Source organism: Malurus melanocephalus, unplaced genomic scaffold (genome assembly GCF_030028575.1).
Source record: "Malurus melanocephalus ecotype Western Australia unplaced genomic scaffold, MMel_1.1 scaffold_66, whole genome shotgun sequence".
Taxonomy (NCBI): domain Eukaryota; kingdom Metazoa; phylum Chordata; class Aves; order Passeriformes; family Maluridae; genus Malurus; species Malurus melanocephalus.
Window position 1 is genome coordinate 2,571,778 of NW_026623298.1, and position 23,913 is coordinate 2,595,690.

General features: G+C 35.2%; 1 protein-coding gene across 4 annotated transcripts in view; it reads left to right on the forward strand.

The window, feature by feature from the left end:
- The window catches only part of SCEL (sciellin), a 46,631-nt gene extending 28,496 nt beyond the window's left edge, over positions 1-18,135 (forward strand). For 3 of the 4 annotated variants that reach the window (XM_057366516.1, XM_057366514.1, XM_057366513.1), the window contains 8 exons: positions 4,575-4,634; positions 6,259-6,315; positions 7,310-7,369; positions 8,882-8,971; positions 11,583-11,657; positions 12,962-13,070; positions 15,378-15,480; positions 16,496-18,135. In XM_057366516.1, the coding sequence (XP_057222499.1) occupies positions 4,575-4,634; positions 6,259-6,315; positions 7,310-7,369; positions 8,882-8,971; positions 11,583-11,657; positions 12,962-13,070; positions 15,378-15,480; positions 16,496-16,512 (571 nt within the window). In that variant the 3' untranslated portion in view covers positions 16,513-18,135. The remainder of the gene's footprint in view (positions 1-4,574; positions 4,635-6,258; positions 6,316-7,309; positions 7,370-8,881; positions 8,972-11,582; positions 11,658-12,961; positions 13,071-15,377; positions 15,481-16,495) is intronic. The other variant, XM_057366515.1, reaches the window with a different exon arrangement.
- Positions 18,136-23,913: the final 5,778 nt, after the last annotated feature.

A 23,913-nucleotide genomic window follows, 5' to 3' on the forward strand; every position in this document is an offset into this window, starting at 1 on the left:
GTCTTTTATTCTGCTGGACTCTCTTCATTAGTTGTCAGGTTTCTAATCCTATTTTACACAAGCAGCTAGAGGCAAAACGRAAGACAGCAGCAGCAAAATTCATGACTAAAAAGTCTATAGCATGAAGCCCACAGTGGCCCAGTTGCACACGGATTTTTCTGTCCTTCAGGGTGGGGCTTGCTTTTGGATTCACAGTGCTATTTTGAGCATTTTTCTGCATAGATGTTGTTAAAGGCAGAATAGGCTTTTTTTTTCAGGAGGTTGTGACTTATAAACAGAAAAGTAAATGGATCAATAGAATTGTCTTCCATACTTTAACACTAATGACAAGCATACCTAAGTCTTAATCCAAATCTTAATATTTCTGTTTTATAATTAATTCATTTTCTTCAGTACTTGAGATCCTTATGTAYAATATGTGATACAAAATCTACTGTACTGCCATTCCAACTATTTTTTGTGTAGAGTACAAAAATACCTATTAGTTATCCTGAGTTGGGTGCTCCTAAAAACTTCCAGTCGTGTCCTGAGTCTTTATTAAAATATTTCATCCTACTGAATTTGTGAGCAAACGATACATTCTCCTCCTGGCAGGCTGTCTGGAGGAGACATTCTCATCCATTTCAAAAACATTCACCCTAGACAGAATGTTCACAGGGATTTAATGGCTGTCTTAGAATATACTGTAGTTGGAGGTGGCATCCTTTGGAATGACCTATGAAAAATGTCAACATCTATTACAGGCCACCTCCCATATTTGAAAGATATTTCCCCCCTAGTTTGCTAAATTGCTTTGTGYAGAAGTTTTATGTTGCTGTTTGCCATCATCATCTATGTTTTTAAAAGTTGTTGACAAATTAAGAAGTATGAATTCAGCCAGCCTTGGACACCAAAATAGTTTATTTTTTTACATGCAAGTTATACTTGCAACTGGAAATCCTTCTCCACAGAAGCCTTTCACTGCATCTGATACTCTGATATTCAGGGAACTTTTTTAGTGTCTGAATATAGGTAGTTTCTTTTGTACTTTAATGCCTATCATCTCTTTTAGAAGTATTAAAAGAATATGTAAGTTATATTGCTGATTTTTAACACAGTAACAACTCTCTAATTTGACCTGAAATTCTGTTTAGGCTCTGTAATGCAGATCTACTTTAATTTTCAATGTGAGGCTGAATTATATCCTAATATCAACACTGGTTGATAGTGCTGTGTGCTAATGCTAAAATAAATGTATAACATACAATAACAATGTATAACATATATAACAATGAGAGATTTGAAAAGTCAAGAAAAGTATGCCCTGAGCACAATCAGATAAATTGAGTTATGCATCATGTTCTACAGCTTCTCCTATCTTACATTTTTTCCTATTATCAATCTCAGCTCTTTAATGTTAGTTGCCAATAACCTGAACCCTACTCGAGCCAGTAGCTTGCAGTTGTGTATCCTATGACTAAACCAGTTACCTTAAGGCAAAGACTTTGCAAGACTTCCATCCTGATTATTTGCTGCAGTCATATCAAGATGTTCCATGAAGCTGAAAGTTTGAGAAATGTTACCGGTACCATAAATTAATATTTTCCAAGGTTCTGTTTTACAGAACTTTTGTTTAATTGGAACCATAATGTGTATCTGAACACGAGTCTATTTGTATTTTTATGCTGCAATCTGCAGCTGCAGCTGTTTCTGTTCACTTCTTAGGATTCTTCARAGCTGGTGCTCTATGAATGAGGCCATAGATGACAAGGAGTGTACAACCTTGCCTAGGCAGCAAGTAAAATCTTCCTTGCAAGCCAGTCAGTGCACCGAGATATACCCAAAGCACTGAAAAGAACAAATAACATGAGAGGAAGTAAAAAAATGCTGCCGGCTGAAAAGTCATGATGATTTAAAGTTTACAGAACTCATCTATCCTTTGAGTTGCACCAAGGATTAATGGAGGCCAGTACATGCATTTCTGAAGGAATAGGTTGTAAATTATTGAACAATTCATTTCTCCCATATTTCCAAACAGGCAGTAGGTCAAGTTTAAACTACTTTAGAGAGCTCCTCATTCCTTTTTTTGAAATCTCTGTGCAAAGTGAACAGAGCAATTTAAGGTAAAGCAAATCTGAAGTTACGTGGGAAGAGTATTAAAATACACGTGAAAGTGTAAAAGRAACAAGTTTTATAGACAAGAATTTTCCTGCTCATCTCAAAGGAGTTTCTTCTTCCCATTTTGACAGAAAGCTGCTACCTACAAGAGCAAATATATAGGTGATACAACTACCCAGTGTTCTAAAATAAATTTTTATACCATTATTCATTCAATTATGTACTATTTGATACAACAATACTAAGATATTTAAAGATTTCTTGCAAAGATTAACACAGAAAGTTGTTGCATTTGGGCCTTGTTGTGGAAACATTTTATCTGCATTATATTGGACTGATTATATAGGAAGGCTGCTTCAACTGATGTGTCTAATCCTAAAAGAAATACAGAGCTTATTAAAAAATACAAAATCCAAAGTTATAAACAACTAAATAGTATATTTTATATTTACACTATGAGTTAGAATTTCAAATGCATCAGTATTACTGAGCTAAATCTCATTAAAAGAACATTGGGATTTGGTTCTCCAAATGCCTTTTACAATCGGACATCGGAGCACCCAGACACAGTGGCCTGCAGGGCACAGCTTTGCTACTGTCACAGCTTTTTCCTTGCTCTGCACTGGGAATGTCAGCAGAAAGGCTACTGATAACTGTGCTGAGTAAACTGCTTATAATCATGTGATTGCAGCCAGAATGAATGGAGTCCCAAATCTGCTTTCTATGCTTTGGGTGAATACACAGTGCTGAGGGTGTATTATGATCATATGTGCAGGTTGCACAGCACATGAAGATAATAATTGAAATAGCTGCAATTTCAAAGCTTCAGAATGCCTCTAAGAACAGAAAGGAATGGAGGATGCAAGAGACAAGAATAATAACCCATATTTTACTCAAGCCAGACAAATGCACAGTTGACTTTGGTTTGTTGTTGTTTTGTTTTGTTTTTTTTAATAAAAGTTGCAAACATGTAAGTTAAAGTAACTAAGCTCATACTTACTATTATTTTATCACTGCTTCCTTCGTGTACTGAGGATAATTTGTTATCCCGTTCACAAAGGAAAGGGTATTTTTGGATAACTGCAAGGCTTCAGTTTCTGAAGGAATAATCTGAAAAGCATGAAATCTGTGATAATATAAAGAGAACTTCCAAAAGTATATMATTTATTAATGACTGGTACGGAACTCTAGTTAAATGACTCTCCTTGCACTGAACTGTTTAATTCCTAAAAAAAAATGGAGATCTTGGTATTCTTATCAAAGGGAGCCCTAAATCTGACAAACATGACCAAGAAGAAACCTGAMAAGGCTACCTTTATCTTTCACAGAGATGTTGTTTCATGACAGAACAGGTCAGAATGAAAAGTCAGTAAAGGAAGTTATGGAACATTGTTAGCTGGCAGGTTATAAAACGGGTCCTAGTAGAGGTCATATTATCAAAGGCATCATTCTTTTCCCATTGCTTTCTTTTGATGAGTATATTTATCATTGTTTTTTGTAGTGAGCTAATGTTACTAGGTGATAGCTTTTTAAGTAACGTTGCTGGAAAATTTTCAGTAGAGGAGTTTGCATTTTGAAAATGATTGTCACGGAAATTAAATGTTTTATAGAAATTTAACAGCAGTGCAACATTTTGAAGGCAAATAAAGGTACTCAAAGCAACGCTCCATGTTTTGGGTTGATAGTGCTAGATGTTTCATTCAAAAAGTATAAAATRCCTTTATTTACATTTCTATTTTTAATAGTTATGTTACGTTAATATATGTTTAGTATTAGCATAYTGAAAAAGGGAAATTAATTAATCAAAAAGATCTAATTCAGGGAAGATTTTTTTTCTTTACATCAGATAGTAATGATAAATTGCATTCTATCTCTTGTGTGGAAGTGCAAGAATCAGTGGATACAATGAGATCTCAGCATCCCTCAGTTTAAATAYGAAATTTCTTGTGTGAAGAGAGTGTTTACTTGGGAAGGAACTGGTCTGCATACCCTACCAAATATACAAAAGAACTTTTTTTAAAATTTAGATAGAAGGACTTAATCCATAGTTACTTTTTAGATAAGATATGAATCACACATCTATCAGGAGTACTTAGTTGATTGTGCTACTTGGTAAAGATTTTATTGTTATATCATAGCCTGTTAGAAGTCGGGCACTCCTTGAAGTTGACCACAATGCATGTTCAGCAGGAATTATTCTTTTTGACATAAGTGCTAGGTATAATTTGTTGTTTCCAAAACATAATTTTGTCCTTCTGTTCCAGAAAGAGTATGTGCTTAATGCGCATATGATGGGCATATTGCTGTATATATAAATAGCTTTGATTTACTAAAAAAGTGGTCATCAATTCATTTTTTTTTTTTTTTCACAAAGAATGTGTCAATTATAAGATTTTTTAAGTGAGTGTTTAATTTTACTAATTGACAGCTGGCTATACTAATTGTGATTTGATCTGGGTTTTGTTCTGTCTCTAAAGGAATGAAGACCTCGATAACCTCAGGAAAGTGAATCCAAGTTCTTTCACAAGTGACAAGGAGTAAGTCTTCAAAGTTCCTCAGGCCCTTCTTTTCTAAGGCAGTGAGTAGTTTGCAACCAAGAGAATGTCAGGAAAGGTAATGTTGCTAATCTGTAAAATGTTTCTAGATTAATAAGTAGCATTCCTCATACAGAAAGATGAATTTAAAAAACAGATTAATTCACTGGCATGTGCACTATCAGCTGAACAAGTACTATATATGGCAAACTTCCTTGCATGCCTTATATGCTTGCACAATTCAACTATTACTGAAATATTTTGATATGGTTAGAGAAGGAGCAGTAAACAAAATATTGTAGAATTCATGGACGGTAAGCATTGCCCAGCAAGGTGTAGCAAAGCATTGCAATCATCAAGGGAAGTGATCCATAGAGAGCAGCTTGAACTGACTTTTTTGAATTGTGTGTCAGTTCAATGAGTTTCAAGCCAAGTTTCTGGAGTTCTGCAAGCAGCCCTTCAGCACAGAGAAAGGGAGGAACTGGTAGGATAATGTGCTAGTGAGAGCTGTAATGTTTGTCGCTCCAAGCACTGATATTCTACAGAAAAATTTTCAAAAATCATGTTTTGAACAGTAACAGCACATAAATGTTGCCAACCTGTGATCATCTATGTTACAGTAGACAAWCTTACATATATGCACACATACACATGCATATAGATACGCATTTAGCACTAAACTCTAAATTTAGTATCTTTTTTTAAAAAAATGTWAACTCACAGAGAATTTATTAGGATAGAGTCCAAGGCTTTGAGGCACTACTGAATTTTAGGAGTATCCAAAATTTTAAGCATATCAGTCTTAAAACTGACATGACCAAATTATGATTTCCACAGAGCTAACTTGACCTTTTGTTTTGCTCTCCACTTMTACCAAAGAGAATCATGGGGTTTTTCTTATAGTAGTTACAGTACTTTTCATAAGTCATTTAATTCTCAAATTCATTGAACCATAAAGAAAATAGAAGAAAACCTAGGCTCTAGTTTAACTGTATTTATGAAATCAAAGGAAATGATTCCTTATGTGAGAATATATGAGTCTTTGGATATTAACACTTTCAGTATAAATACAGGCATGGTCAGTGCTTTAATTGTTAACCATGGTGACACATTAAGGTAATTTCTTTTCATTCCAGAAGCAAAGTTTTGGACATTTGGCCATATATTTATGTGTTATCTTATGAGGAGCTAAAGTTTCTTAGTTTAAATAAAAATTTATTTTTGTAGATAAATGATGCAGACATAGATTAAGCTACTTGGAATTTGTAAATTAGTTCCGAATTCTTTGAAAGTTTATGATTCTTCTTCACTGTCTTCACTGACAAATAACAATCTTCAACTATGACACTGTTGCAATTTAAAAAAAGCATTTTTATTTTCTTGGATGTACTGGATAGTAATTTTTACAAATAAATAAATTATRCTGAATTTTACCTTGCTCAGGGAAAATTATAAACATATTTTCTTCAATAACATAGGTGTTTGCAAATTTTGAACATATAGTTAATCAAAAACTTACTTCTTTTTCTCTTTAATGTGTGCATAAATATATTTCTTTCTTTTATGGCACTTTATCTCTTCCTACTTAGGGGGAATATCTTAACAGTTCTATTTGGGTTTTTTTCAGAGRAAAAGAGCTTCCAGATTTGACTGAAAAAAATACTGCTGATCAAAAAAATAAGAGGCAAGCCTTTCATAATCTTTCCATTATGTACTCATAAAATATTTATGGTTGACTGGATGTTAGTATTAATAAGTTCTGTTCAGCAAAAATCATTAGATTTTTGCTTGTGTTCAAATGAGAACCACAAYGACATTTTTTCAAACTTAAACAATTGCCAATGGGTAATGTTTTTCATTAGAGAGCATTTAATAGCAATACTAATGTAAAAGTATATTTTCTATACATATGTTAATATATGAAACTTATTATATTAAATCAGCTTTTTTGCAGCCAGTGATGGATGAGTTACTGGTATMAATGTGGCCACATAGACCTAGAGATCATATATAACTCTAGATAACAGCAGTTGGAAGACAAATTTTGGGCTGAATATAACAAAGCAAGGGACACACTTTGGCAGCCCTTTCCACAGTTTGTGATACTGATGCCTGAACTGAATTAAAGTCTGTTATCAAGCTAAAGTGACAGAGCCACAGCCAGACTGGAAGGTGTAGGCAGGACATCCGCCTGTAGAATGGCAGCACAATGTGGCACAGTGGCCATGAGTTGAAACAGGAAATATTCTGACTGGATATACGGATGACTGTCCAGCAGTAGAGCAGCTTGGAGAGGTTGTGCCATCTCTCTCCTTGAAGGTTTKCAAGACCTAATTAGACAAATATTTGAGCACCCTGGTCTGACTTCAGTGCTACCCCTGCTTTGAGCATAAGATTGGACCAGAGAGGTCTTGAAGTCCCTAAATTCCAGCAGTATCCTACAATACTATAGAGAACTTGGCATTTTTGAGTCATTTTTAATTCTTTTGCAGTCACATTGGAAAGAAACTGAAAAATATTGAAGCCTGACCRGATAACTACTCACTGTAGTCAGGAATCTCACCTGGGAAATGCATACAGTTTGTTTCTTTTCCTTCAACATAAATAATTGAGTCCATTTAACATGTTTAGATTAAATAAAATGCATCTATTAATTCTGAGGTTTTTCTCMCTTTCAGAGGTGAGGACCGTGGTGATCACACTGAAGTAAAGTCTTCTGATGACCAAAGTAAAMTGCGGTGAGACTCAATTCATAGCTCTCTTTAAAGATCAAATATCAAGAGGTGTAGCTGATTAGTAGTACCAGAAAATGTGAATTCCTAATACAAGCAAACAGAATTTGCCCAATGTGACTAAGATATCTGTATTATTCTAAAATGTGCCTGATTAACCAAATATAACAATCAAGTTGCATGTATTTGGATAAGCAATGACTCAAACCTATAATCTCTTGTGGAGAATGAAAATTACTAGTGACAAGATCCTCCTAAGTATTTTTGTGCTTGTCTAAGTGTTCTGTGAATTCAGCTGCTGGCATTTCAAACAAATAAAAGTAACTGCATTCCTAGTATAAAAGCTTCACTGCTACTAGATTTCATTATTTACAAAAGCAAGAATCCATTTTGGTCAATTAAAGTGATGTTAGTAGTATGCTTTTAGTTACTGTTCTGATGGTATCTTTTTGAGTTTTCTGTTTATTTGTACACTCACATGAAGAGGAAGAACTTAGCTATCTGTATACATAGACAGTTTTCCTATTTTTTTATAGAAAATATTTTTATCCCAGCAGTTCCACTTGACAGTCTGACCAGGGAAGCAAATACTGAGCATCTACAGTGAATGAGCTTCTSTTTCAGTTCTGTCAGGGGCCTGCCCCATCAGGAGTCGGGCACAATAGAGGCGCTGCTTCTTGCAGCACYGCTCTGCATATAAAGCACCACAAGTGCTGAGTGAGGGTCGTTCAGAGGAGTCTGAGTCCTTGGCAAGCTCACTGAAATAATCAAGCTGYAGCCCACACATCCAGAGTTAAAGCATATAATGATCACGTTGTTCCAGGATATAACCTTTGGCAGAACTAAACAAGAGCAGCCTTTGTCTGTCTGAACTGCTTTGTAAAATCATCAAAAACATTATTAGCATTTATTCCATAAATCCTATAAATCGTATGACAAAGTTTATTATGTTGGTTTGCTTTTCATGTTTGTGGCAGGGAAAACTGCAGGAGAAAAGGATTCTTTTCCTTGAATCATAGTCCTGCTCTTTGAAATGAGGCTACATACCTGTTTAGTTGGCCATTTCTAATTAAAACACAACTGYAGTGTATTGAAAAAGAAAGAAAATCTGGAACTAAAATATAGTAATCCTAAGAATAAAACACTATTTTATTCTGACAAGATACTGGCAAGAAAATACAGAATGCTATCCACAACTGAGACATAATTGCACAGTTGAAAACCCCAGTGGGCACTTTGAGGAAACTAAAGTTCAATTAAAGTTAGATGAAGTTTCCAATAGGAATATATCTGAATATATCAGCATAAACTGGAGGACTTAAAATTATAGGTCAGTGACTGCATTATTTTTCACTAGCAACAATGTAACAAAAATAAGATAAGTTTCTTTTACCTACTTTTTCTAGTCCAAGAAAACGTTTTCTGCATTCATGAGTGTGAGTGTAAATTAAAACTGTGTAGCTGCAAATGATTTCTAAAAAGTGGTTTTCTTGATGTGTGGTTTCTTTTCTATTTTAGGATTATTGAGAAAGCATATGAAAATTCTGCAAAGGCTCCAAATAATCTCCCAGAAATAAACTACTCTAGTGGCAGTGAAAGAAAGAACAGGTACTGTGGACAATGAACTGAGTACTGTAATGCCTAAAGAGCCATTTCTTGAAAAAAAATTATGCAAGAAATTTCAGGGATGCTTAGAAAGATCCCATTGGTCTTTGGAATCCTGTCAGCCCTTTCCAAATCTGCTTCCAGATCCCAAGCACAGAAGGTCACAATCCTAACTCTAGCGTGCAGAGTGGGGAGCACAAACAAGATGCACCCTGTGTAACTCTCGAGATGCAGCTAAAACTGTGGTCAATGTCCTGATCCTTAACCTTATGCACACCTGAGCCTTATTGTGGATATGAATGGCCACAGGACCTTAATCTCTAATATTCTTACATTTGCTGTAGGAGCTTAGAGTGCAGCTGAAATTTCTGTGTTCTGAAAATTCTGCATGACCTTGAAGGACAACCCCAGAAATTGGCTGAGAATAAAAGCAAAACCAAAGCATTCAATTAAGACTAAAAATGAATACTCAACAGAAAATTTAATTAGCATTTTTCAGAATTCTGAAATCATACAGGCTCTGAGTTGTAACATTCTGGTTATCTTTGAAAGTTAAAATAGAGAACAGTAATACAAGAATGTCAGGGCAAGGAATGTGCTGCAATATGCAATGTTACMTTACACTTGACAGAATTTATACCCTCTACCTGAAGTTCTAATCCCAATTTAATTAATGAAAATTTATTAAATGAATAGTCTTCGTAGGTAATTCTTTCAGGTTTTTATGCAATAGGTTCTACAGAGTATTTACTGTTGAGTAGTTTGCATTGTGAACAAGTCACACCATAGCAAGTAAAGGAGTGACTGATACGAACTGAAAGAAGGGACGTGATCAGATGCACAGTTCTCAGACTACACTGTGACTCAGTTTTCACTTGGTGTCTCGTCAAGCTGTCACACTATGCATTTATTTAAATGTTCTGAGTTGCCTTGCACTTCCAGTTGACAAGGTTAGAAACTGATGCTTTGGAAATATTTTTGCTGTAGCYTCAGCACTTTTTGTTTTATACACTTCATTGTGTGTTTTTTCCTAAGGTGTGGTTATATATATTTTTGTGTATTTCAACCATAATACTTTAAAAAATCCAAAGGATGCTGTTCTCTACACGACGACACTCAAGAAAAGTATTTTTTTCTATACAATTTCCAGTAAGATAGTGTTACTTTCAGGCATGCAACACGTTCATACCCATATTATGTTGAGTGTGCAATGCACTGCACTCACTTTGCCAGAGATTCCACAGTTGAATACAATGAGTTAAATGGATGATTTGGGCAAAGTAAGCTTTACAACAAAAAAGAAGCACAGGCTCATACTTTACAGGAACAGAGAAATKATATTCCTATGCCACTTTTCACTGCAGCAAGAAACTTTAGTCAATTGCATTACCAGTRTGCTCACTCTGTGACGTGTTGTGCACATGCTCAGTCAAGGCTAAAACAGCCAGAGAAACCCTTTYAAAAGGTGATCACTTAGCTTTAACTTGTATTCCTACTTAGTAAGCTTACTTTCATCTCAYCTGAAATGTAAATGGAGCACTGGGTGTTCATTTGAGGAGATACTTCCTSTGTGGTGAGCAAACCCAGGTTTGCTACATTCTGATTAAATAACAAGCACATTATTTTTTTTCCCTATGAAACATAAATAAAACATTTATCCTTTCAGCTTACCAGTAACRGTGCAATTTAAATACATTTCTGTCATTGCACAGAAATCAAATAAGACATATGTACTTCACAAAATACAGATATGTAGAAAAGAGTATCTGAGCTTCATAATGTCTTACACACACATGTTATCAATCTATTTCCCTGAAAATAAYCCAATGTCTGGTAAATACACATGATTATAAACGACTTCTCCTAACGTTGCAGAACATTATTCAGGAGTTATATGAGACATGCAGTAATTACTATATACCTTAAGAATTTCTGGAGAATAGGATAAATAAAACAATTCAGAAATCTTCAAAACATGCATGGCAAGATTACTTCTTCAGCTGCCACATACATGCTCATCCCTTCCATGGAAACAAAACTGACAGTTAAGTAACTTGGAAATGGGACAGTTAAAAATGGAAGATTTAACTTCCCTGATAGTTTAATTCAGTATATTCTTCTCTGATAATAGGAACAATACAGTTACTGTAGTGAACACAAATCACACACTGAACAGCCTGTAATTTAAAGGCCCTCACTCTAAATCTAGGGACATGTTGTAATTTTTTTKGCTGTTTCACAGCTCTTTGAGTACAAGTGAAAGAAGCAGAGGGGGAAAAAAAGTAGTCTGTCACCTATTTCTGGTATGTATCATTAGGCTGAGATACCATCATGTAAATTTTGCTCAATAGACTTCTGGATTTAATTTTTAAAGGCTGAAAAACCACTCAAAAATAGAACACAGTCTAAGGACATTATATTTCTAATTTACACTTTTTATTTAATATATTATTCTTGATGGTTGTGAAAWAAAACAGAAAAAGAACTCATCACCAAGTATGATTTTTTTTACAAGCATATTGTCTTAGTTTATTTTGCATATTATCAACAGTGTAGTAAAACCTTTAAAAATGTGGTACTGTTTAGTGATAGCCATGCACTCTCTGCTTCACAGCAWATCATCATATGGTGCATATGAAGACAATATAACTGGAAATACTATCAAAACTGTTTATTCTACTTCTGATCGGTAAGTACACATTAATGACATAGTAGAGTACCAAAGCACACAGACATTTACATAAGCATTCAAGTCTTCAGACAAAAGAGAGCAGTGGAAATCACCAYCATGAGACAGCTTTTCATACAAAGCTCTCTTTTAGTGAGACCTTGCCATCAAATCTTTACCACAGTTCAGCAGCCTAATATTATATTAGGCTTATCACAGCTGACATTTAAAAATATCTATAGAAAAAAGACCCAATGCCTTTTGTGACAGTTAGCTTTGTGATTTGGTAGGTTTCTATCTTACAAAATGAGCCATTTAAATGGCTCTCTGCAAAATTTCCTTCCTTTGTGAGAACAGTCTTTATAATGACCAAATTTATGTACAAACGTGGAGGAATTGGTTCACATGACAGTCCTGTTGAAAACTATGTTTTCACACCAGTTAAGACATTCCTGAATATATGTAGGATATTTGCTCAATCAGTAATAACTCACCTTATGGAGAAAAAGAAGTTAAATGTGCCCACTATTTTCAGTTTAGATGCTTGGACAGCCCTGCAACTTGAAAATACCAGATTAGAAAAGCTTGAATCCTTTCCAACATAAGGATAAGGAACTCTGGGTATGATCCAATATTAGTACATTGGTTTGTCACTGAGAGGAAAGGACCAAGACCCATCGATCTTACAATGCTAAAATAACACCAACAGTTGTATCCAGATAAAGTACAGAATGATGTCATRTAAGAAGGCAATAAGAGATGAAACATTTTTTAAAATTATTGTCATGAGTACCAGGTAGGCTGTTCTCCACATGTGTTCACCATAACTGCCATAAAGGTATGAGTTCTGTCAGCAGTGCAGAAAGTCAAATAAGTTTTCAGGCTCTTCTGCAACACACAGAATTCTGTGAACCAGACTAATCAAATTATGGCAGTTTGAACCAGACTGATCAATCCATGGCAGTTGGAATTCAACAACTAATTTACTTTTGTGATTAAAACATTAGAATTATTCCCCTCCCCTTTACCCCTGTTTAGTATACAWGGTCCCAGACATTCAGCAGCTCACCAGAGAAGACCATTCTTTCTACTAAGGTATTTTTGTTACTTGACAATTATGCTCAGCAATTTGCTCATCACAGGAGCATGTGTATGACACCTGTCAACTAGAATGGAGAGAATACACAAATGTCATTTTTTCAYTAATGGCCATTTTACAGTATACAAATGTCTTTCCCATGCAGTGTGCTAACCTTATCAATTTTCTGCTTGAGATGTCAATGGCAGCTCTTTTTCTGACAGCTGATATTATATTATATACACAGGAGTATAATTGGAAAAGATATATGTACATACTGCAGGAAGCCCTTGGGCATAGATGCCAAAATGATCTTAGATGCCTTGCAAATTTACTGTCATTCGACTTGCTTCAAGGTAAGAACATTTCACCTGCTACCAAGAAATATAATTTGATTATAATATCTGCATTATAGTACACATMTAATAAGAGATTATTTAGGCCTTAGGCCTTCTCCACCTGTAAGAATAAGAAGACTTTCAACTGGAGGAGAGGATTAATGCAGGAAATACTAATCTCTCTGTTKCCCTCTCTTCCCTACACAATACCTTCCTTTTTCTTTTTATCTCATTCTCTCCTTCTCCCTCTACTCTCCTTTTCCTTGCCTCTCCTCCCATCAACCATAAGCATGATAAAGGATGCAGCTGAATGAATTCTTAGAGTCCTATACATTTATAAGCCTTCACGTCAAATCTAATACAGTGAGTTATATCAACTTACACTTTCTTCATATTGTAAAATTTAATTCAGTTTTTTTKAAGTTTTGTAGAAGTTCATGATTGAAGCCTAAAACAGTCTTGATTATTAGAAAATAGGTAATTTTTTTCCTATTTCCAGAAGGAATTTTTTTTCTGCTTATAATTCCAAACCTCAAGCCTCAGCCTTAATTTTGCTCTTTTCTCAGAGTATGCCTGGCAATGTTCAGTCTCAGAGTTTGTTTTCTTTCTGCCTCATTTGTCCTATTTCTGCTTGCATCTACACACAGAGATTGTTGTTCGAACAAACAATACTGGCAAAATCACTGCATTAGCATAGCTTATATTTCTGCCCAGTCCTGCATAGCATTTACTTCTGCTTCTGACAGCAGTTTTTGACAACACTTACTGCTTGAAAAGTAACACGAAGCAAATACAGAAGTGAGGTTGCACTTCACATGTAGGAAGCTGCATGTGCTTTTTGTTTACTATGGACTTTCTCAGCTCTATGGGCACCAGAAATGCTATTTTTTCAGTGGAAGCCACTATGAAATACCTCCTCAATACTACTACTGCACATAAATATAAGGTCTGGTTTGCTTCCATGCTTTTTAGACAGATCAACCCAAATAAAGAAGAATGGGCTTTTAATGACTTTGGATTATTAACGTATTGGTGTTGGCTAAATTATCTGCTAAATATTTCTGCTTTTTTTTTTAATTGTATCTTTTTTTGTTACATATTCACAACTGGGGACCTGTCTGGCCAGCAATATTCAGCTTAACTTTTATGTAACTACAAACTTATGAAAACATTAAACAACTGATGTAGGTCTGGAGTTCATGCTTGCAGTTATGTATTTAGCTAAGTAGTGTAATTTCTCATCATTAATATTCATTTAGCTCCTTACAAATACTCAGTATCCATTAGAGATTTGCACATAGCTGACAGAACTAAAATGTCTTCATTTCCTTGTAAAGGTATATGYCAAAAGTTCAGGGACTAAATAACTCAAATTGTAGATTTTTTTTCCTCTGTATAAAAATTCTAGCTTATATTTGTGATCAAAGCTTGGAAAACATGGCCACCCTTTTGCTGATTTAAACAAAGAACTATAAAATCAATGAAGCAAGCAGATTGTTTTAACAGCACCTTAATACTAAAGCTGATTTTCACTTATGAGTGGATTAAATACTCAAAGAAATAAAAATTTATTATTTTTTATTTGATTTAAATGCATAAATAAGTGAATAAATAAATAAATAAATAAATAAATAAATAAATAGATAAATAAAATTATCTGGATATCCAGATCCTAGTTTCTGTAACAAATCACCATGCTCCAGGATCCACTGTAGGCTTTTCTTGTGATCTTGACAAGTCATCCTCTCTGTGTATTTCTGTATTTTCATATGTGAAACATGAGCAATGCTTCTCTATCTCAAAAATTAGCTCTTTTGAGATATKTGTAAAAGCAGTGTCCAGATTCTGCAAGAATAGGAGTCATAGTTAACTGTTAAGATAAAGTGTAATAAAATATTTTGAAATAAGAAGGTCTGGATTATTTAAGATCTACTCTGAGTTGGATAATTATGTGTGATCATTCTTCCTTTACTCAGTGAAGAAAAAAATGGATCTCAAAATGGTGATTAATCTTATTTTAGGATAAATCCCTAAGCTAAGTGAAAGTACCCTTTGGAAATGTCTGGGAGAAGGACAGGGATGCTGAATGCAATGAGTACCTATGCAACCAGTTGAGACACTGCTATTTGATTTTCAGATGCCTAAAAGTGAGATGAAACTTCCTGTTCACTAGAACTACTCTTTCAGAGTTCAGTTTTTATATTGCAACACTAATAACTCCTATTCTGGTCTGGGACTTGTTTACTAAAGGAAAGCATGCTGGATATGAGTATTAGAGAAATGCTTCATTTTAATTTTCTCCTATTTTTTATGTGTGTGTTGAAGTGTGAAGTATGTAAGAGACCTCTGGAAGACCTAAAAGCAGGAGACAGCATTTGGATTTATAAACAAACTGTGCACTGTGAGCCTTGCTATTCCAAAGTTAAAGGTATGGTACAAGATGTGTTACACTGAATGTTGGCAATACAATTTAGTGAACTTCACTCAAATGACTTCACTATATCACAACACAGCTGCTGCTTTTGCTCATTTCTGTGCACTTAAACCTTTTCAAAGTATCTAATTCAGTAAGTCTGTGTGCTTAGGATGATATCCTACCCCAGGTTCTAGACACAATTATTCTGTATCTGTGAGGGAGATCTCGGTCTCAGTCTAAGTTCATCTCTTCAAGTCTCTCTGTAGAGTTGTACCTGTGCAATCAATAGAGACACCTAGAGTGAGGCAATGACACCTTGCCCTGGAAATGAAAATAAATTGTAAGGCCATCTGAGAATTACATTGTTCTACTGAAAGAAATAAGCTAGGGTTCARAGGTACTTTCACCTAGTGGAGTAGTTGTGACCACTAGAGAGAAGATACAAGATCTATGAAATCATAATGAAAATATTACACTGTGTTCATGATTCCTACGTTTGTGAGGAGCAAAGTGAGTAAATAAAAGTGCAAGGCAGAGACAAATGAACATTTTGATTTTTAATTTTTCTAGAAGTTGCTAGATTTTAAGTCTTCTCTCTTCACGGCAATTACTATTTCATATKACTCTAAATCAGTACCTCTGTACCAAATGAAGACAGAGATATAGATAAAATGCTCTGATAAGTTGGTCTTCAACTACATAATTCTGAGATAAGATCATGTTAATTAAAATCATATTAAATTTTTTTTTTCTTAAAACACTTTGTGTTATTAAGCCATAATAATAAATATAATGGGAATGGAGAATTTTACAACTAATCAGATCATACAAGTAATAAGGCATTGTAACAATTGCAAAACTGTAGAAAGACATACCAAGGGTCTGTATATTAAGCATAATAAATAGAGATATCAGATTTCAGTAGACCTTCTAGAAAAGAAAAAAAAAATATCTAAAGTTTCCTTGTAGGACATTTAGAGTGTACTGCTTTGCTTGGCATCTCTGACTAATCTTTTCTCTCTTGCAGAAAAATGGATCTACTAATTTTGACATACAGAACACATGATGAAGAAGTTCCACTGTTGTTTAGTTGAGTGTATTGGCCTGTTAACTCAAAATACTGTGGGGAATTATTCATTYTTACTGCTAGGAATTTTCTAAATAAAGTCCTACTGCATGGTTATCAAAGGAATTAATTTAATGAGAATTTAGATGCGCTTTCATACATGCATTGCAGGAAGCAAAGAAAGATATTGGTCARTATATTTCTCTGTGAAACCACTAAATTGTATGTAAAACCAATGATAATTTATTGAAATTTTCTGAATGTCAGGACATTACTACACTTTGTTTTGAAGGGGCTGTATTCTCTTTTGTGAAAGCATATCTCCTCCAATATAAAGATCTGTTGGCTCAATATAGAATGAATGGGATTTATCTCATCAAAATTAGTCATTTAGAAGTCAGCTATTTAGTTCAAACTACTGGTTTAATTCAGAGGGAAGTGGTTTCATACTGCAMCTTCATGGAGGGACATCAACCTCCAGATGAAGGTTCTTTCCAAGTCACTTAAGTGATAAGTTTGAGATGGMACAACTCATCTTTGGAAAATGCAACTCTATGACTGCAGAAGGGTTCTAGACAAAAATTGCTAGAGGGTTTCAAGTAGAACTATCCCGCTCCACATTTGTAATTCTGGTAATTATTTMATCACAATTGTTTTAAGAAGTGCACACTTAATAGTGGCCATGAAATAATGAAATACATACTTTGCATGACATTATGTTGTTGTATTTATCTTTCCTACTTTATTAAACTATCTAAACACTTTGGATGGCTTCATCTTGACTAAATTTATACATCTACAGTGTAGACATCTGTTTCTGAGTTACTTGATCTATTTTGTCTTATATAGATAAGCAGACATTTTTAGAAAGCAGTTGAATTGATCAGATTGCAAACATCTATTTACTGTGATGTTAACCATGAATGAAGGTACATCTTACTTCCATGATTTGCAAAGGAACCTGGAATGAACAGCTCAGATTTCCAGACATCTACACTACGTGAGATACACTCCTTCCTTTGAGACTACAGTGACCGCATTTCTTTTTCCTTTTGATAAGTGTATGTGTATACAAGTATAGAAACTGAAAGAAAAAAATTGTTATAATATATTGTTATATAATAATCAATAGTTCAGTAGCTTACTGGACAGACAAAGGTATTTGTCTTTGTCATGAGATGCTTTAGATTATAGTTATTCAGAACTGATTCTTCTGCCTTACATCTCAGTTTAAAAGACTTCCTGGCTATGACCATGACAGAGCTAGAGTGTTTGGAGGCTGCTGGACCTAAGCAAGAGCTTAGAAGCATGCAAAGTATTAAAGCCACAGATGAATAATAGACTGGTGAGTGGCTGTCCCAGTCAAACTGTCTCTCCCAGACTGCACATTTCACGGTGSAGGCAGGAGGTATGGATGTCCATGTCATTTAAACCATTGGGCCTGAAGCTGAGTAAAAACGTAACCTGTCTTGTCTGGCTTGAAGGATATTCAGACTGATTATACAATGGAGACATGAGACAGTAGACATTTTGTTTTGTTATTTTTATGAATATCTTATGAATTAATTTCAGTAGGTTTAATAAATCTTTAATTATTGGTACTTTTTTCCTCATGTGCGTCTCTTGCTGATGACATATCCTATTTAAACTATACTTGTTACAACTGTGCTTCACCAGGAAACAATGATATTTACATAACAGGAGAAAAAAGTAGTGGCAAAATTTTAATGTCAACAAATTTTGTCCCATTGAGAGATCAATAGCGATTGYTAGAGCCCAGTTACAATGGAAGATGTTAGATGTTTACTTGAGCCAGCACATCAGAATCTAGGACTTCCTAGTGTTTGAGGGGATGAGAGATTTTAGTCCACTCCCCTAGAGACCAGGAGCTCTGAATGAAAATATCTTCTACTTAAATGCTCACTGGCAGAGAAATAGCAATAAGAAACAATAAATAATAATTCTGTGCTCATTAAGCCATCCTCACTGAACAGCCCTGGTAATTTTGTCATGTGGTTTTTTTTGTTATTTTTTTATTATACGCTGTAAGCTGGCTAAGAAGAAACACCAGGTTTGTTATTTACCATATAAAATCTGGCATAGTAGTACTCATTAAAAAAAATCGTATTAACATGTCARTACCAATGTATCAAAACTTAAATGTTTTTTGTCCTTTTTGCATATCATTAGCTTGTARTGTTTCATTTCCCTTTGACTAGTGCTTCCATGAAACAATCCAAATGAAGAGTTTGCTGGCAGCTGTTTTAATGAATGTGTTATCTTCAATAATGCATTAAATTAGACTGAAAAGCTGTATTGAGAGATGATGTACTAAATTATGTGGGGGTTTGTGATTCATCAGGCCCATTTTTTCAGTGCGTAATGGATACTTTATTTTACAAAGCTGGGGCATTGCTCTGCGGGGAGGGGAAWCAAGCAATCAGAGGAAAGGAGTGAAATAATGCATAAAATGCATATTGATGCACTTAAATATGTAGATTGTTTCAAAGCTACTGATATTTCAAGAACAAGCAATGTCATAAGAACATCTTTGCTGTTAATATATTCTGTTGTATCCTGTATAGATTCTCACAGAATGCTCAGCCTCAGAATCCTTCTCTATCAGGGCTTGACACAGTGACAAACATCTGTAACACTGACTTCTCATCCTCTTTCTCTTGCAATAAACATCACTGTGAGTTTGACAACACATACGCTGTTACTTCACAGTCTCCTTAGCTAGGTTTGTAAAGTACTACATCAAATGGAACTTGCATTTAATCCACAGGTCACCTCTATTCCTTGTTTATTTAAATACAGTTGTGTGTAGTGCTGGGACGGATTCATGCATTTGGTTTATTTACTCAGAATAATGTCAGAACTCTGCTACACTGCTTGTATTCCTTGATATTTCATGTTTTACATAATCGTGTTGTTTAGAATGAAAAGTATCCGCTCTCTTGGCTGGTTTTGCTTTCTAATCATACTTTTATATTGCTCATTGTAGCTATTCTGTTACACCAGGAGGTGGTTTCAGCTTTCATTCTAGTTGATGCCAGACTATGAGGCAGAAATGCCTCCTTTTCTTCCTTCTGCTGTACCAAAACACCTCATTTTTATTCACTGCAGAAAAGACATCCATCATTACATAAAGACAAATGATAAAGAGACTTAATACTTAGGTAGGTTTGATATGGAGAAGTCTGAAATTGCTGTCCAAAATAGGTCTGCTTAGCTGCTTAATTGATGAAGAACAACTGAGTTATTAAACCAATCAGGTATTTTTTTCTTTGACTTTAAAGGCTTTTCTTCTCTTTTGTGCTTTGCCTGGTCTGAGCAAGTCAGCTCTAATATCCTGCTTCAATAAATCTAGGACTTACAAACATTCCTTGAATTTCAGGGAGGAGAATCTGCAGATATTTTCAAAATATGCTTGGCACACTCTGCTAAAATCAGACCTTGAACATCTCAGTAACTATCACTTTTTATAACCATGGAGATGGTGTTCTCCTCTGAACAGATGAACTGGGCCCAGAAAGTGTGAGTGCCAACTTCARTTTCTCCCCCAAAATACCTAGGCAGGTTTGTAACACAGTGGGACAGCAAAGTGCATGGAATAAACAAGACATTCCCAGCTGTCTTTCTGCTGTGTTCCCTGCCCAGTGCAGAGTGGATCCTTGTGGCCCATGTTCCACTGAATAGCCACACTGCTTGCACATTCATAATATGCTTATTGATGACTCAAGAATGACAGCTGAATAACAAATACATAGTACTGGGAGCAAAGACCAAATTGTGGAATTTCAACCAAGTGGTCTAATTAATAATTAAAAGCAATGTGAATGATTAGAGGGGTTGTCTACACTCAGATTTGGCTTGAATAGGAGTGGAATTTTGGGGGGTTTCATCTGAAGACTGTTAGAAATGCATCTTCATACAATGATCTCTTCTAAGTCTCAGTATCTTCTTTGTCTTTCCAACCTCTGAGCATTTTTTGGACAGGAACTCTCTCCTGCTTGTGCAGTATCCAGCAMGGCAGTGGCCTCTGGGTGGTACTGCTGCACCTGTATAAATGACCCAAGAAAAATTCAGAGTTCTCCTCCCTTTCCAAGTAAGCTGCTTGGAAATGGAATACTTTTTTCATGGGTTTTTTATAACTGTGTCAGTTATAAGTTGACAGCTACAGTCTTGTAGGCTGTGCCAACACTTAAAAGGGACTGGTTTTGTCCTGTTAGAATCAATATCTGAATATAATCATGCCAAAAGCATTTGTCTGAGTCGTGGCATTGCTGTGCAGTCCTCAGACATCTGTTTAGGGAGCTTAGACAGCTACTGCGGTCAAAACAATGGGCAGCCAACATTTTAAAACTACCTACTCAGGAAAAAAAGAAGACACAATCATTTCTGGAAAGAAAGAACAAACTTTTCTGGCATTCAAGCCATTTTTCTGCATGTTCAAACACTAAAAGAAGCATAAAAGGGAGAAAATATTAAGAAAAAGATGAAAGCATTATGCAAATAAGTCAATTAAGGAATTTTAAAAGTATTAGTGTTGTTGTAAATAATGGTGCCATTGAAATTAATAGTCAAACTTGACTGTAAAATTARTATTTCAGAAAACACTGGTCTATCTTCCTATCTTCTGGATCCTTCAGGGAGATGCCACCCACAGAACTTTCAATTATACTATGTCTGTATGTAGTTGGAATTAAGAATGAGAATCCAGCTAACCATATTTGTAGCACTGTAATTCCAAACAGCCAAATATTTAACAATATTTAGGGTATCTACAGAATTGTATGGCTGATAATGCATTTGAACATTGATTTTATCCATTTACCCAAGGGACATATGTAACAGTTAAGCCTTTTGTAGTGAAACATGTTTTTCACAGCAAAATTCTGTCTGGGAGCAAGCATACCAGTTTTGACATGACTGACATCTGGCAAGCTRAATGAGGAAAGCCAGGAAGGAGCAATATTTTTTCTGCCTTTTCCACTATACTGAGAGACRTCCCAGATACTCAGTCAGAGGAGGGCACATGCTTTGAGAACTGTGGTTTCTGGGTTTTAATTCGGAGACCACCAGGGCTATATAAAAATAGTCTGCCCTCTAACTCAGGATCACAATCTCTTCAGAAGCAAYATAAATGAAACAGGGAGTGGAGATAGCAGGGGCTTTGCTTCTCATAATGTAATTGGAACAAACTCAAGGAAAAGATCYAACTGAGAACACACTCATTTTTTAATACCACAATTCATACACCCTTCATCAATCCAGTGAATGTACTCAAGAAATACCCTTGCTGTACTGCATTTCTTCTATTTTCAAATTGCTTCAGATGGGGCTGATTTTAGACCAGCTCTCCCCCAGCTCTGGAAGTGTGTCTGACACTGAATGCACATGTCCAGGATAGACAAAAGGGAGCCAGAGGGAGAAAGATGGATAGATCCATCACCACCTGTGATAGATCCATCACTGCCTGGGCCCAGGAGTTTAAACACAACCGGAGGAATGGCAAGGGGTTTTACGTCAGCCTAGTGATGTTGCAGGAAAAATCTCAAGTACTCTGCAAATTATACAGTTCATAGAACAGAGGGCCTAGAAAAAAAAGTTTGGACTTAGGTTTTCTAACTCAATTGCCCTCTAGTTTTCTTTGCCATTTTACTGTATCTTTTGTGATTGAGTATGTTACAGATTGTGCAAAGACAAGTTTTTACATGCTATGATTTTTTCCCATCCCATCTGACAGTAAAAACTGAATGATAAATATAAATTACATAGGCTTTTCTTGATATTCAGCAAAGATTTTTGTTTGACCAAACTGAACCTGGATGAAAGTTCAGGTAATTATTTTTTTAAACCATTCCCTATCTGAAAATCTAACACATCCACTTTTTGACACCAGAGAAACCTTTCAAGCAACTGCAAATTTTCCATGTTCTTTTGACATGGTGCCACACAGATGTGCCTTCTCAAACACATTTACTGCTGGACAGAGGGGATTTTGTGTTATTTTATTTTTCTTATATATATCAAACAACCAGTGCTACACATATTGCTATTTTTTTTTTAATTACAACTTCTAAACCACTTTGCAGCATCATAGGGCTTGAGTCTGTTGGCCTATACTTGCTACTATTTTGCAAACTTTTAAAATCACTTATTTATCCACATGATGGACTTGTTAACTTGGATAGTAATTTTTTTCCTCTTTTTTGCAAAGTTGGTGAATTTCTTGAATCTCTTTCCCAACTTTATGCAAAAGGACAAAAATAAAGATGACAGAAGATGAATAAAAGGAAAAAATTAAAAAAAAAATCATAACCAGAATTAGTTGAACCCTTTGGTATATGCATGTCACCATGAAATAAGGCATTTTTCCTGAATCCACTGCCACTGTTGCCTGAAGATAAGCCAATCTGAAATCTGAAGTCTTGGCAGAAGGTGTGTCCTGGATTTTTAGCCTCCTGGAGAGAAGCTGTAGTTCTGTCATTATGATCTTCAGCACTTCACACTCAAACAGCCTTTCAAAAACTTTACTCTACATTACCAGCTTGTTTATTAACAACCTTGAAGACYACATCTCCCCCTTAACCTTCTCTTTCTCATTCATCAGTAGTAAACCAAATTATACTCTCCAATATACTTGTATACTGGAGACAGTGTAAATAATCAAACTTCTTTGAAAGTCTAATTAGTCTTCGTTATYGATGAAGACTCATTAGAAAGAAACCCATCCTGATTTGCAAGATTCAGGTTGATGTTTTCTGTTYATAAGAAAGGGAAGGAATGGGAAGTGGCGGGGGAGGGGGGCACTAAAGCATTTGAAAGTCAGACTGATTTGACAACAGTCAAATAAAATCCATTGAACTAGAGCTGTCATGGATAATTCTATCTAGATGGATCTACAAACTAGCAGACCCTAAGCTTAAATCACAAACAGTACTCTTGGACACCATAATCACTAGTTTTCTGGAGCAATTTGAGCTCACCGAAATCATGCAATTTTGGATTTGTTCCTATAGTAAATCCATTCCAATGCGGATTACAATGTACTTCAATTTAATATTAATTAAATTAGGAAAAAGCCTGAAGGAGTCATGGGAGTTCAGTGATGGAAACTGTATYAAAAAGAGAAAGTCAATTAGCATGAAACTGGCAACAGCTAGGAAGTCAAAACATTTGCAAGGCACCTATACGAGAATGAAGTATTCAGGCTGTAACTTCAGRAAAATGCTTAATCACTCAAATAATGCAGAGTAAATGTATAAATTTAACAATAACAAATTGCTAGGTCAAGGCGGTATCTATGCAAAAACTCTATAGCACCTCAAGTGTAACATAGCTGGAGTTCTCACAAAAATCTGGTCCACCAT